Source organism: Erinaceus europaeus, chromosome 21, assembly GCF_950295315.1.
Source record: "Erinaceus europaeus chromosome 21, mEriEur2.1, whole genome shotgun sequence".
NCBI classification, from domain to species: domain Eukaryota; kingdom Metazoa; phylum Chordata; class Mammalia; order Eulipotyphla; family Erinaceidae; genus Erinaceus; species Erinaceus europaeus.
The window spans coordinates 16,465,225-16,479,708 of record NC_080182.1 but is presented as its reverse complement, the minus strand read 5'-3'; the positions used below and the strand labels follow the sequence as shown (position 1 = coordinate 16,479,708).

The following is a 14,484-nucleotide window of genomic DNA, read 5'->3' as shown; positions in this document are numbered from 1 at the left end:
CTTGTGTGTCTCTAAGATGTCACTGGTCACTGATAACATGGGCTTTTTATTTTTCTAGGAAAATGGCATATATACAATAGCAAAATTAATTTTACCGAACAAACAAAAGAATGCAGCAAAAAGTAATCTATTACAGGTAATAAACATGTCTATTGTTCCTCAGCACCAGGCTATTGAAACTGGGAACATTCTGATTATAGGACCCGTGGTTTTTTAGAAATGTCAGGTTAGTTCTTACCCTTGTATTGACAACCATAGAATAGTATCTGAAGAAGAGCTTGCTTGAAAACAAACAAATACTGTCAAATACTGTAGAAGGTTTGAACAGTGATTCTTCAGCAGGGGGGAGTTTTCTTAACTTTATTTCCTCACTTACTAGTCAGTTCTGTTTTTCTTTTATTTTTTTTCTTTCTTTATTTATTCCCTTTTGTTGCCATTGTTTTTTTTTTTTTTTATTGTTGTTGTTATTGATGTCACTGTTGTTGGATAGAACAAAGAGAAATGGGGAGAGGAGGGGAAGACAGAGGGGGAGAGAAAGATAGACACTTTCAGACCTGCTTTACCATTTGTGAAGCGACTCCCCTGCAGGTGGGGAGCCAGGGGCTGGAACCGGGATCCTTAGGCCGGTCCTTGCACTTGGCGCCACGTGCGCTTAACCTTCTGTGCTACCTCCCAACTCCCGGTTCTGTTTTTCTTAAGCATGTATTACTTGTGTATCAGAAAATAATAAAAAGGAAAATTACGTGCCATCCCGAAGTATACACCACAGTCACTAACATTTACAAAAGGAAGTTTGGATCTTAAAAGAAAAATTTTGGATCATGTAAAAGAATGGATCTAAATGACTAAGAAGGACCTATCAAGTAGATAAAGTGACAGGAAGGGGCAACAATGGTGGTTTCTTCAGCAGGGTGGAGAGGCATCTCACACAGAGGACCACCTGGCCAAAGTGTGGGAGTCTGACAACTTAGACTGTGCTGAGGTTGCTGGGTAGGACTGAGTGAGGGTGGGGGGAGGAAGTGCCTCAGATGAGGCCTCTAAGGGAGGAGCTGGGTCCATTTGGCAGGGCCTGAAGTGCTTATCTGAGGAGTGGGCATCAGGGGCCAGTGTCCCCAGAGATATTTGATATTTCAATTTGATAAAATCAGATTGAAAGCAAGCCTTTATGGCAATCATTTACAGTCTAACCTGTGCCTCCAATCTGACTTAAGAGTGATTACCCAGAATGAGGACCAACTGTGGTAGGGAATTTGGAGTTGGGTAGTCAGTGGTTTAGGAAAATAACTGAGAACCTAGAAGTGTGGGGCTTGACTTCCTTTGGACACCACAGCTGCCTGACATTGCAGGGAAATAAACATTTAAGTCCTTGCAGATGTGTTTTGCTATGTCAGTAGAAGGTATTAAAAGTTCCAAGTTGCAATGGCTTTCTAGAAGCATGTCTGTTCTCTACGTTCTCAGAGCGTCCAGTATTCTCTCACTTGGCTCATTCCTGTCATTTTGGTATTTGTCTGGTTCCTCAGGGGATTTTGCTGGGGACTCTTCTATATTCAGATTACTAATTTCTTGGCATGATTCCAGCTTGGGATTTAGCAGGTCATGATCACCTAGTCATGGCCTGGTGTACAGGCTCAGCTCTAAGCTGGGGACTCTCTTTTTCCTCATTGCTGCAAAATGTCAGATGTTTATTTTTCTTAAAGTCTCACAGGCCTCTTTCTGAGTGTTCTTGGGAGTTACTGAAGATTGTTCTATTTAGGGAACGTTTAAGACTCTTTACTCAAGAGACCAATTTGTCAAGTTTTGAGTCCAGTGTGCTGGTGGCTATTTTTATATGTCATCATTCCTAGTGTTTATTTTCTCACAGGAACCATATAAATATTGAGGCATATAAAGCAGGCTGGGAGGAAAATAAACTGTGAGCTCCTGAAAATCTTTGGACATTTTTTTTTCAGCATAGGTATTTTATTTCTTATTTTAAAAAATTCTTTATTTTATTTTTTATAAAAAGGAAACTGACTAAACCATAGGATAAGAGGGGTACAACTCGACACAGTTCCCACCACCAGAACTCCGTATCCCATCCCCTCCCCTGATAGCTTGCCTATTCTTTATTCCTCTGGGAATATGAACCCAAGGTCATTGTGGGATGCAGAAGGTGGAAGGTCTGGCTTCTGTAATTGCTTCCCTGCTGAACATGGGTGTTGACAGGTCGATCCATACTCCCAGCCTGTTTCTCTCTTTCCCTAGTGGGGTGGGGTTCTGGGAAAGCAGAGCTCCAGGACACATAGTTGGGGTTGTCTGTCCAGGGAAGTCTGGTCAGCATCCTGCTAGCATCTGGAACCTGGTGGCTGAAAAGAGAGTTAACATACAAAGTGAAACAAACTGTTGAATCATGAATTTACATGCTGGATTAGTGCAGATGAAGAGTTGGGAAGTACTCCATGTAGTAGATAGCTAGTAGGTATATTTTAGTTATATTCCATAGGGCCTGTGGCTATAGTAGTTTTTTTTTTTAATTTTCTATACTTATTTTGTCCTTTCTTGAAAGCAATTAATGACTAGTATTGAGTGAAACATGGTCAAAATCCCTAGGATTTCTACAACAGAATTTGCTTTTTAAATATGAGGTCTACACCAGGTGTTGATGCTTTGGGATTTCAGACCAAAGCTTTAACTTGTTTGTAAGCCAGCCACAGACTGTAAAACCACTTTCATGGTTGCTTCATGATAATTCTGTCTTGAAAATGTTTTATTTTCAACTACCGTTTGTGAATTACATCTCTTTTTATTTTCTAGTGTTACGCTTTCAGAACCTTGAGGTTTCTCTTCAGTATGGAAAGAAACCGACCACTCTTTAAGAGGTAGGGGCTCAGAGACATTTAAATGTCACACTGGCCTGTTTTCACATGTTTGATTTAGATGTAAACAGTAAGAGAAGACTGAATCAGGATGTGAAGTGCATATAGTGAGATTTCTTGGGTTCCACTTTCACCTGTCCTAGTGATATTTTAACAGTGGGAAATTGAGTGATGATGAAAGAGGGTGAATCATTATGTCGGCACAACTCTTGTTACACGGAACTGTTGAGGTTTATATTTAATTGAGTAGTCTTTTTTTTTTTTTTAAATATAGACATACGGGGGGGGGAAGAACAGCAACAAAGCTTCCTTTAATGCAGAAGGGATCAGGTTTAAAATGACAAAGCAGTACATTACCCAAGTGAGCTATTGCATTGATCCTTAACTGATTAGATTTTTTTTTTTAAACAAGAGCGCTACTCAACCCTGGTTTATAGTGGTGTAGGGGACTGAACCTGGAACTTTGGAGCATTAGGCATGAGAATCTCTTAGCATAGCCACTATGCTATTTCTCCCACCCAATTGGTTAGATTTTTCTGTGGTGCTGGGAATGAACCTAGTACCTTCTGCATGTGCAGTCTCACCGTATAGAGGGTAGAAAATAAAAAGCTGCCTCCTCACCCACTGTTCTTCCATCCTTGAAATTCCCCTTAGTGCTGTCCACAGTGCTTCCATGTGATGCTGCAGTTGAACATGATAAAGCATGTATTTTACCCACTGGGTCATCCTCCTAAGATGTAATTTTTTTTTTTTGGACACTAATAGTTTAAATTGATGAGATAAAAATATATGCTTGTTCTTTCCCACTCAGAAATTCCAAAGTTAATCTGGTCATTTTCTCCTAACCAATAGAGAAGAAAGAGGATCTATATGTCCTCTACAGATTACACACTTACTTCAAGGAGAAAAAGTTTAAAAGGAGAAAAAGTCCTTGGGTCAGAGTCCAAACGGGTGAGCATGACAGAAAAAGGCACCACCTGCCTGGGAAGCACACGCTAGTTATTTACATGTGTGCCCTATTTAGTTGATCAGGTTACTTAAAATAATAGACCTCTTAATGTATTGCACCAAAGTAGAGGGCTCTGGAATAGGGGCCAGTGTTCAGGTCTTGGAACATGATGGTGGTGGAAGGCCTAGGTGGGGGGTTAGAGTGCTATGTGGAAAACTGAGAAATGTTACACGTGTACTAACTACTGTATTTTACTGTCAACTGTAAACCATTAATCCTCCCAATAAAGAAAAAAAAAACATAGACCTAAGTTTTTGTGAGGATCTGTGCTAAGATAAGGCAGGATAGAAGTAAAGCAGTGCATTAAAATTATGTCTTCTGTTCAGATACACAGAGTGTTTTATTGTGTTGCTTTATTCCCATGTGTTGCATGAATTTAGGGGAAGAAGAACAACTGCAATTAGTGAAGAATTTTAGCTACTTACTTCAAAGTCCTTAACCATGTCTCATTGTGAACTTAAGGGTTTTTATGAAGTCCTGAAACTAGTGCCTTGAGAATGATGCATAACCTCCCCATTATTTATTTACCTGTAGTTTTATTTTGTCTCCATAAACTGGTTTAAAATTAGGTAAGCATTCACCTAGCATTAATATGGAGGATGAAAGAAATGGCATTTATGAAAGCAGTTAGCATTCCACATATATACAATAGATATTCCTACTTAATATGTTTATTTAACATCTATATCATTAACTATCTTGCCAATATAGTTTTTATGCATTCTATATATGCATAGATACATATCATGGATAAAAAACACATAGCATAATTTAGACAAATATCTAAATGTATATGGTTGACGATTGTTATCTGTAAATAGCACAGTGCTGTACAGAAATTTTCAAGAACTTTCCATATATCTTTCTTTACCCCTTTAGGACCACAGCTATGATTAAATTTTATGTGCTAGCTGTGAATATTATCTTTCCTGATGTTTTTTGGTAAATGAAGGAAGTTACATTTGTCTGATATACTTAATCTGTAAGTGAGCTAAATCCAAAAGGGGAGAAATGACCATCAGTTTCCAGGGACCACGCTGAGTGCACATGTGTATTTTTTCCTGCAGGCTTTTCCCCACCGACTTATTTGAGATGTTCATTGATATAGGACATTATGTTCGTGATATTAGTGCTTATGAAGGATTGGTATCGAAGTTGAATTTATTAGTGGTAAGTCTTGAGTTTTAATTATTTTGGCAATAGGCAGTTATGTAATTAAGATTAAATTAATCCTAGCAAGCCATTCTCTTTTATTTTCTGGTTAGGAGGATGAACTGAAGCAAATTGCTGAGAATATTGAAAGCATTAATCAGAATAAAGCTCCTTCGAAATACATTGGCAACTATGCCATTATGGATCATCTTGGAAGTGGAGCTTTTGGCTGTGTATACAAGGTGACTTTGCCTGTGATGTTCCCCAGCAGACCTGGTATCTCAATTGCAGATGGACATACAAGTGATTTGAAGTCCGTATCATTAGAAAACAGTGAACTAATTGACAGATATATTAGAGTTACTAGTTTTTGTCTAATAGGTAGTGTATGGCATTGATAATGCCTTATACTTAGCTCTTAGCTGTAGACACTGTTTGCTGATCTTGGAAGATAAAAACTTATCATTAATCTATCATGCACACACAAAAAGTCAAAATAGCCTGTCCCAATGCACAATAAATTATCTAAGTTCACACTGCTGTTCTTAGACTTACTTAAAAAATACAACAATATTACAAACTGACTCATGTAAGTAGAATTAAGAAAGTTCTTTGTTTTATTTGTATGATTTGATTTGTTTCTATGACCTTATTAACCTCTTTCTTCCCTCCCCACCACCATATTCCTCTTTATTTTTTATTTACTTCTTTCTTTCTGTTTTTTTTTAGGTTAGAAAGCGTAGTGGTCAAAATCTTTTAGCAATGAAAGAGGTCAATTTACATAATCCAGCATTTGGAAAGGACAAAAAAGATAGAGACAGCAGCGTAAAGAATATTGTTTCTGAATTAACTATAATTAAAGAGCAGGTAAATATTTTTCTTGTTTATGAAGATATTGTTTTTAAATAAATGTTATAAATTTTTATGCTACGATTATAACTGCTGTTTTAGTACTGCTCTTGCTCACCTAATTGGCATTCAAATACGACAATTTAGCTCCTTCTTTCTTCTTCTTCTCCTCCTCCTCCTTCTTTTTTGTTAGGGCTTGACATTGAATCACTAAAGTACTTCCCAAACTTTACATCAGAATGGGGATACAACAAGATGGAGTGTTAAAAACAATATATTTGTGTGAAACTCTTTTGGTTTTTTTGTAGGCATATCTATTTCCTTCTCCTTCTGTTGAAGAGTATTTGGTTACTTAGTAACATGCATAAGAATATGATTAAGACTTTCCTGACTTTTTCCAAGTGGAATCAAGCTGTTAACATTCCACAAATGTGGCTTATGAAATCTTAAATATGAATTTTCAAGATGGGTTATTGGCATGAGTTGATTATTCTGACATAATGTAACAACCCAATTAACTATCATTATGAAGGTTTGTTTGGGGAGAAAGAATAAACATGTCAGAAGAGAAATGGTTGGTTTTTTTTTTTTTTTTGATCCTAGAATATGCTGGATTCTTTTCCAGCTTTCCTTATTAGTTCCTACAGTAAGAAAGCTGTTCATTCAAGACTCCTTTGCAGCACTGTTGGCTTTACTGCTATATGTTCTTTATCAGTTCAGTTTTCAGTGTATCTGTGTTGGAGCATGAAGATCAGCTTAAACACAGTGATCTTTACTAACTGAAACCTATACTTCTGCTCCAACTCATAAATTACAGTAAATATTATGGATAACTTTAAAAAATTATTGACTTAAAATTATAAGATAACAGGGGTGTAATCCTATACTATTCCTACCACCAGAGTTCTTATATCCCTGCATAGGAAACTACTGTAATTCTTCCATGTTTTTAGATATGGGTTGGCATATATATCTTTTTAAAATTGTCCTGCCTTCTCTAACTTTCAAGTCACACCTACATCCACTACTGCTTCTGAATGGCCTTCCTTTTTTCCTCTTCTCTGGGTCCTGATGGAATTGGAGTTCAGAGCCTTCTGGTCATCTTCTCCCTATCATTTCTCCCCCTCTGAGAGTATAGAACAAAATTCATTTTGGGGTGCAGAAGGTGGGAGTTCAGGCTTTAGTAATGCTTCTCCGCTGGACATGGGTGTTTGCAGGTCATTCCATACCCCCAATCTGAATAATTTGTTTTTTTACTGACTGTTGTAGACTAATAGATTAGATTTCTAAGCTAGTGTTAGACTGGGTGGTGGTGCACCCAGCTGAGTGGACATGCTACAATGCAGAAGGCCCCAGGTTCTAGTCCCTGATCACCACCTGCAGGGGGGAATCTTCTTGAGTAGGGAAGTAGTGCTGCAGGTGTCTCTCTTTTTTTTTTCTCCTTCTCTGTTTTTCCTTGTCTTTACCCAATAAATATACACAGTATAGGTCTACAAAAGGAAGAAAGATAGGGAGGAGAGAAAGCATTCTACAGAACATAGTAGCTGAGAACTTCTCTAGTCTAGACAACATAAAAGACATAAAAGTTCAAGAAGTACAGAGGGTCCCAAACAGAATTAACCTAGACTTAAAGACACCAAGATATATCATATTTAGAATGAAAAGGAATAAGGATAAAGAAAGGATTCTGAAGGCTGCAGGAGAAAAGCAAAGAGTTACTTACTTATAGAGGTAAACCCATAAGAGTAGCAGTAGATTTCTCTATACAAACACTACAGGCTAGAAGAGAATGGCAAGTTATCTATTGAGTGCTCAATGAGAAAGGCTTTCAATCAAGACTATTGTATCCTGATAGACTGTCATTCAGACTAGATGGAGGCATAGAAACCTCCTCAGACAAGCAACAGTTGAAAGAATCAACTATCACCAAGCCTGACCTGCAAGAAGTTCCGAAAGGCATAAGGATCCCGGTTTGAGCCCCCAGCTCTCCACCTGCAGGAGAGTCACTTCACAGGCAGTGAAGCAGGTCTGCAGCTGTCTGTCTTTCTCTCCCCCTCTCTTTCTTCCCCATCCTCTATCCATTTCTCTCTGTCCGATCTAACAATGACAGCATCAATAACAACAACAATAAAAAACAAGGGCAATAAAAGGGAAAATAAATATAAAAAAATTATATGATCTCTCTAGTCCCTCAAATACTTTAATTTAAACAGAGTTAATAGCTCTTAGATTATTCCAGCTTCATACTAATCATTTTGGAAAGCACAGAAAGACTTAAATTGTATTAGATAACAGTGTCTATAAATATTTCAGTGGTAGGGAGAGGTATAGAACAATGAAAATGTATTCTACAAAAATAACTTTGTTTCCATTTTCCTTTATGTGCAACCTGTATATAATAGAGGCTTACTAAATGCATTCTTAAAGGCCTTTTAGTTCTATAATTCTTAATTTACTTAACTTGGTGACAAGGAAAATCAGTTTTAATCTGATTATTTTGATGAGACAGGGGAAATAACTATTTTCAGATTAGTTTTGCCAGTAAGGCTAGTTTTTATCATGAAAGAATCTCAAATTACAACTTAAAAAACTTGGGTTTTAGATATGAATACAATAAATTCATTGATGTTTTTGAATGTAATGTCCATTTAGAGTATGTGTAAACAAGTTTGGATTTTAAAGTAGTATAACGTTTCTTGTTTATTTTTTATAGCTTTATCATCCTAATATTGTACGTTATTACAAAACATTTCTAGAAAGTAAGTATCAGTTTTCATATTTTAATGAAGCAAAAATATCCTTGTTACATATTTTTATACTAGAATGTCACAAAATAAGCCCAATGAAATAGTATTATTTTTTTCTTGCTTTTATGGCAGTGGTTGGCCTTGTGTATCACTTTCTTGATCAGTGAAATATGACAATGGCCTAAGGTAGTTAGAAAATACTTTGACTCCTATATGAAAGATACAATGTACAAACCAAAATAGTTATAGCTATTTTCATTCACCAAAAATAAATAAATAAAAGCATTTAGTAGGAACAGGACATAAAATAAGTAAAGGAAAGTGGCTTCTTTGAAAAGAAGCTAAAAAATTGTTTTTGTTGTGTCTGATTACTTTATGTGATACTTTGCCATGATGATGATGATTAGGTTGTCAGATGTCATGACACATTTTTGCATAGAAAAAAATACTTTTTCAACAAGCCAACATTGTTATTTATATGACTTTATTTGGGTTATTAATGGTTTACAGTACAGTTGTTGACACATGGGTATTGTTTCTCATCTTCCTTTTCTACCAGCATGTACCAGGACCCAAAATATCCTTAATTCCCTCTCTTCTCACCTTTTTGAAAAAATTATTTCATAATGGTTGAGAAGATTGTTGGAGAAGAGTGGTACAATTCCACACAATTCCCACCACTAGAGTTTCATACCCCAGCCTCTGTATTGGAAGCTTCCCTATTCTTCATCTCTTTGGAAGCATGGACCCAGGATCCATTATGGGGTGCAGAAGGTGGAAGGTCTGGCTTCTGTAATTGCTTCTCCACTGGACGTGGACATTTGCAGACTTATTCATACCCCCCGCCTGTTTCTATCTTTCCCTACTGGGGTAGGGCTCTAGAGAGGTGGGGTTCCAGGACACATTGGTGAGGTCATCAGCCCAGGGATGTCAGGTTGGTAGCAATTGCAACTTGGTGGCTGAAAAGCATTAAGATATAAAGCAGGAAAAATTGGTTACTAATCAGGAACTTAAAGGTAAGAATATAGCAGATAAGATTCTCACCTTTTAAACTAACATCATTAACTAGGACATGGGCTTTAAGATATTTTACTTGGAAAGTTCAGGTAATTTCCACAAGGTGGCGATGGAGCCCTGGCAATTTCTGCAGATAGGCAGGTGGGAAGTACTAGGACAGCACACAGTGAAAGATAAAGCTGAACTTGTTTAAAACACAGAAATTTTGACTGAAAAAGAGGGAAAAAAATAGGTACTAATTAACCTTAACAATGTGCATCATATATGAACGTTCAAAATAAAGCTTCACTTAGAGATTTAAAGAATTACAAGATAACAACGGGGATTTTCTCACTGCCTCTTCATCAGTGCTTTTATTTATTACCCAAGCCTTGTGTACTTTGGCATGATCAGATTCTACCCCTCTCCCTTCAACTGCCATCAGTCAGAGGACCTTGGTTTTGTAAATCCTGACCCCTTGGCTGTTTGTTCTAGGTATTAGCATCATTTCCTGTAATTCGGCACATATTTCTTTAGAGGTCAATATAAGTTTCTGAGTTGTGCTGAAGTGACGCAAATTACCTTAATTTAAAAATAAAATAAGACATTTTTATGACCCGACCTTTTGCCAATGTCAAATGGCAGTGGTTTAAAAATGCACAAAGTATAATAAAAGTAGATTGGACAGTTATGATGAAAGGGAATGACAGGTGAGAACATTAAAAGTAAAGGTACTGTGATAATAAAGTTTTATTGGTGGAAGGGGGCAGTGGTGCAACTGGTAAAGTGTACACATTGCCATGTGCCAGGACCCAGGTTCGAGCTCCCTGTCCTCACCTGCAGGGGAAGCTTCTTAAATGGTGAAGCAATGCACTAGATATCTCTCTTTCTTTCTCCTTTCTTCTTTCCTCTCCCTCATTTTCTCTCTGCCTCTATCACAATAAAACATAATAAGTATGAGTAAATGTTTAAAAAACAAAGGATAAAAATTTAAAAACTACTGGAATTATGAGAAAAAGGAAAATAGTGGTGCCTGTCTTTAGGAGACTGTTTGAATTTCAAAATTAAGATGCATCTGCATAGTGGAATACTACACAGCTAATGGAATGTATGGTGTGAATCTGTGCAGTGACGTTTTAGGCTATTCAGTGGGAAAAGTACAAAGTCAGAGCATGTATATAATATTTAACTTTTGTGTACATTATGTAAATATTTCATATGCATTCAAAATGTCACAAAAGGTACACACCACATGCAATCATTAGTCGCCTACTCTTAGTTTTGGCGGAGAAAGGATTCACTTCTTTGTTTCTTGGCACTCAAAGCAGAGTGACACAGTTAATGCTGAGACTCCTTGTGTTTGTAAGATAAAACCAGAAGCCTAGCTTTTTTCTCTTCAGTGATACGAGAGCAATTCCTACTATGAGTAGTGTCTCAGCTGCATCATGGCAAGACAATGGCAGGATTCCACAGTAAAATTCTGTAAGGTAGCTCTGTCAGATAGTAAGACAGTGCAGTTGAACATGGAATTTTCTAAACAGCTGACTTGCTTTAAGAGTAAAGTTTCCAACAATTGAGAGGAAAGATAGATTTCCTGGTTCTTTTTTAAAAATAATATTTATTTGTTTATTGGGTAGGGATAGCCATACATTGAAAGGGGAGAGGGATATACAGAGGGAGAGAGACAGAGAGATACCTGCAGTCCTGCTTCACCACTCACAAAGCTTTACCCCTGCAGGCAAGGACTAGTGGCTCAAACCTGGGTCCTTGAGCATTGTAACATGTGTGTTTAACCAGGTGCGTCACCATCCAGCTCTGATTTCCAGGTTCTCCAAGGACTTCATTTGTTTCTTTGGCACCTTGCCACTTTTCCACATCCTGGAGTACTTTAAAAAATGATCATTTTGCCAGTATAAAAAATGCTCGGAGGGGAAGGCAAGGTGGTGGCACCCCAGTTAAGTGCACAGGCTACTATGTGCAAGAACCAGAGTTTGAGCCTCCACTCCCCACCTGCAAGGGGGATGCTTCACAAACTATGAAGCATGTCTGCAGGTGTCTGTCGCGCTGTTTCTCTCCCTTTCCAGTTTCCCCTCTTTTCTTCAATTTCAAATAATACAGAAGGGAAAAAAATCAAGGAAAAAAGTGGCTGCCAGGAGCAGTGGATTTATAGCACCAGCATGGAGTCCCAGCAACAACCCTGGTGACAAAAAAGAGAGAACATGCTAGGAGGATGTTTGTAGTGAGAGGAGATTGTCACTGGGCACCTGTTGTTTCAAGGCCCCCACAGCACCTTGATGAACCCCAAGGGTAAGGACACCCAATAAAATCATAGCACTTTTCTAAATTGTGAGCACCTTACCCTGTACACATTTTGTATGTCCTACCCTGTACACATATTGCTTGGGTTCTTAATTTTAAAATTTCTCAAGCTGGCTGTGCTGAATTTAAATTTATGTTTCTCTTCATTAGATGATAGGTTGTATATAGTTATGGAACTTATAGAGGGGGCTCCTCTTGGAGAACATTTCAGTTCTTTGAAGGAAAAACAACATCATTTTACTGAGGAAAGGCTATGGAAGATATTCATACAGGTATGTGCTCACCTTTGATTTTTCTTTAGAACTCCACATTGACTTAGAGCCAAATGTGGTAGTCACCACTGGCTACTTGTATGTTGGGGAGTATAAAGTTTGCTTTTTGTTTGCTCTTCCTAGCTGTGCTTAGCTCTTCGGTATTTACACAAGGAGAAGAGGATTGTCCACAGAGACTTGACACCAAACAACATTATGTTGGGGGATAAAGACAAAGTAACAGTTAGTAAGTATAAACACCTGCCTGCCTGTCTGTCTGTCTGTCTATCTATCTATCTATCTATTTTCAGGGACCTTTGGTGACTCAAGCATGAAAGTGTTTTTTTAAAAATATATTTTCATTTAATCTTTCAATGAGAAAGAGACATGCTCAGAGAAAGACCAGAGCACTGCTCAGCTCGGTCTCGTGGTGGTACTGGGGACTGAGCCTGGGACTTTGGAGGCTCAGGTATGAGAGTCAAGAAAGTGTTTTTTTGTGTAACCGTTATTCTATTTCTGCTGGCAGTATAACTTTTTAAAGAAACTTTATTTATTTAATGAAAGAAAGAGAGAGAGATATACTAGATCACTGCTCAGCTCTGGCTTATGGTGATGCTGGGGATTTAAACTGGGACCTCAGAGCCTCAGGCATGAAAATATTTTTACTTATTTGTTTTTTATTTTTATTAGGGGGATTAATGATTTGCAGTGAATATAGTTGTTGGTACATGTGCCTCTCCCAGCCCCTCCCCTCTTCCTTCTTTCCTTCCTTCCTTTTTCCCTTCTTTCTTCGTTTCTTTCTTTCTTTCTTTCTTTCTTTCTTTCTTTCTTCTTTCCTTTCTTTCTTTCTCTCTTTATTCCTTCCTTTCTTTTTCTAAATTTTTGTTTATAAAAAGGAAACACTGACAAAACCGTAGGATAAGAGGGGTACAACTCCACACAGTTCCCACCATCAGAACTCCATATCCCTTCCCCTCCCCTGATAGCTTTCCTATTCTTTAACCCCGTGGGAGCATGGACCCAGGGTCATTGTGGGATGCAGAAGGTGGAAGGTCTGGCTTCTGTAGTTGCTTCCCCGCTGAACATGGGTGCTGACAGGTGGATCCATACTCCCAGCCTGCCTCTCTCTTTCTCTAGTGGGGAAGGGCTCTGGGGAAGTGGGGCTCCAAGACACATTGGTGGAGGTCCAGTTGGCATCATGGTACCATCTGGAACCTAGTGGCTGAAAAAAGAGTTAACATATAAAGTCAAACACATTGTTGACCAATCATAAACCTAAAGGCTGGAATATTGCAGATGAAGATTTGGGGGTCTCCGTTTTGTATATAGTTAGTAGGCCTATTTTAGTTATATTCCAAAGGGCCCATGACTATACTAGTTTTTAAAAAAATATTTATTTATTTATTCCCTTTTGTTGCCCTTGTTGTTTTATTGTTGTAGTTATTATTGTTGTTGTCGTTGTTGGATAGGGCAGAGAGAAATGGAGAGAGGAGGGGAAGACAGAGAGGGGGAGAGAAAGACAGACACCTGCAGACCTGCTTCACCACCTGTGAAGTGACTCCCCTGCAGGTGGGGAGCCAGGGGCTTGAACCAGGATTCTTCCGCCAGTCCTTGCACTTTGTGCCACCTGCATTTAACCCACTGCGCTACCGCCCGACTCCCTAGTTTTCTTTTTTTTTTTTTTCCTCTGAGCCTGACATCTGAAATGCAAGTGGATCCGAGTTATTGTCTGGGGTGATGATGTCATGGCTGGAAAAAGGGCTAGAAAGCTGAATCAGGGAAGAGAGTGGCTCCCAAAGGAAAGATGTATAAATGTTGTTGACTGCAAACACCACCGATTTGATCTGATCTGGGGCCCACATTCACCATAGGAACCTATGTGACCTCTACATCCCTGTAGATCTGAGCTCACATTCTGTGGTCATGAGTAGGAACATTCCAAGCTGCCCCAGTTTCAGGATCCACCTTCCTCAGGTAGTAGATAGAGTATGTTATCTATCCTCCCTTCAGAGGATTGAACATTCTCTACCATTGTTGATACACCTTGAGGGCAAAGTCCTATGGGGCCCCACAAAGGGGTATATTGTATTGTTCCTGATGGAGATGACCAGTGACAATGGAGAGAGGGATTTACTCAAGGTCTAGGCCCATCATGTCTGTTTGGGAATCTCAGGACTCCCTGACTAGGGCCCCAGCTGGTGGGCCTAGACCTCTAATAAATCCCTCTCTCCATTGTAATCCATCATCTTATCAGGAACAACACAATAGACCCCTTTGTGGGCCCACATAGGACCTTGCCCTCAACT

General features: G+C 38.5%; 1 protein-coding gene across 7 annotated transcripts in view; it reads left to right on the top strand.

Annotated features, from left to right (window-relative positions):
• The window catches only part of NEK10 (NIMA related kinase 10), a 189,548-nt gene that overhangs the window by 20,437 nt on the left and 154,627 nt on the right, over positions 1–14,484 (top strand). For all 7 annotated transcript variants that reach the window (XM_060180452.1, XM_060180448.1, XM_060180447.1 and 4 more), the window contains exons 6-13: positions 59–136; positions 2,794–2,858; positions 4,932–5,034; positions 5,130–5,258; positions 5,746–5,883; positions 8,579–8,624; positions 12,078–12,199; positions 12,323–12,425. In XM_060180452.1, the coding sequence (XP_060036435.1) occupies positions 59–136; positions 2,794–2,858; positions 4,932–5,034; positions 5,130–5,258; positions 5,746–5,883; positions 8,579–8,624; positions 12,078–12,199; positions 12,323–12,425 (784 nt within the window). The remainder of the gene's footprint in view (positions 1–58; positions 137–2,793; positions 2,859–4,931; positions 5,035–5,129; positions 5,259–5,745; positions 5,884–8,578; positions 8,625–12,077; positions 12,200–12,322; positions 12,426–14,484) is intronic.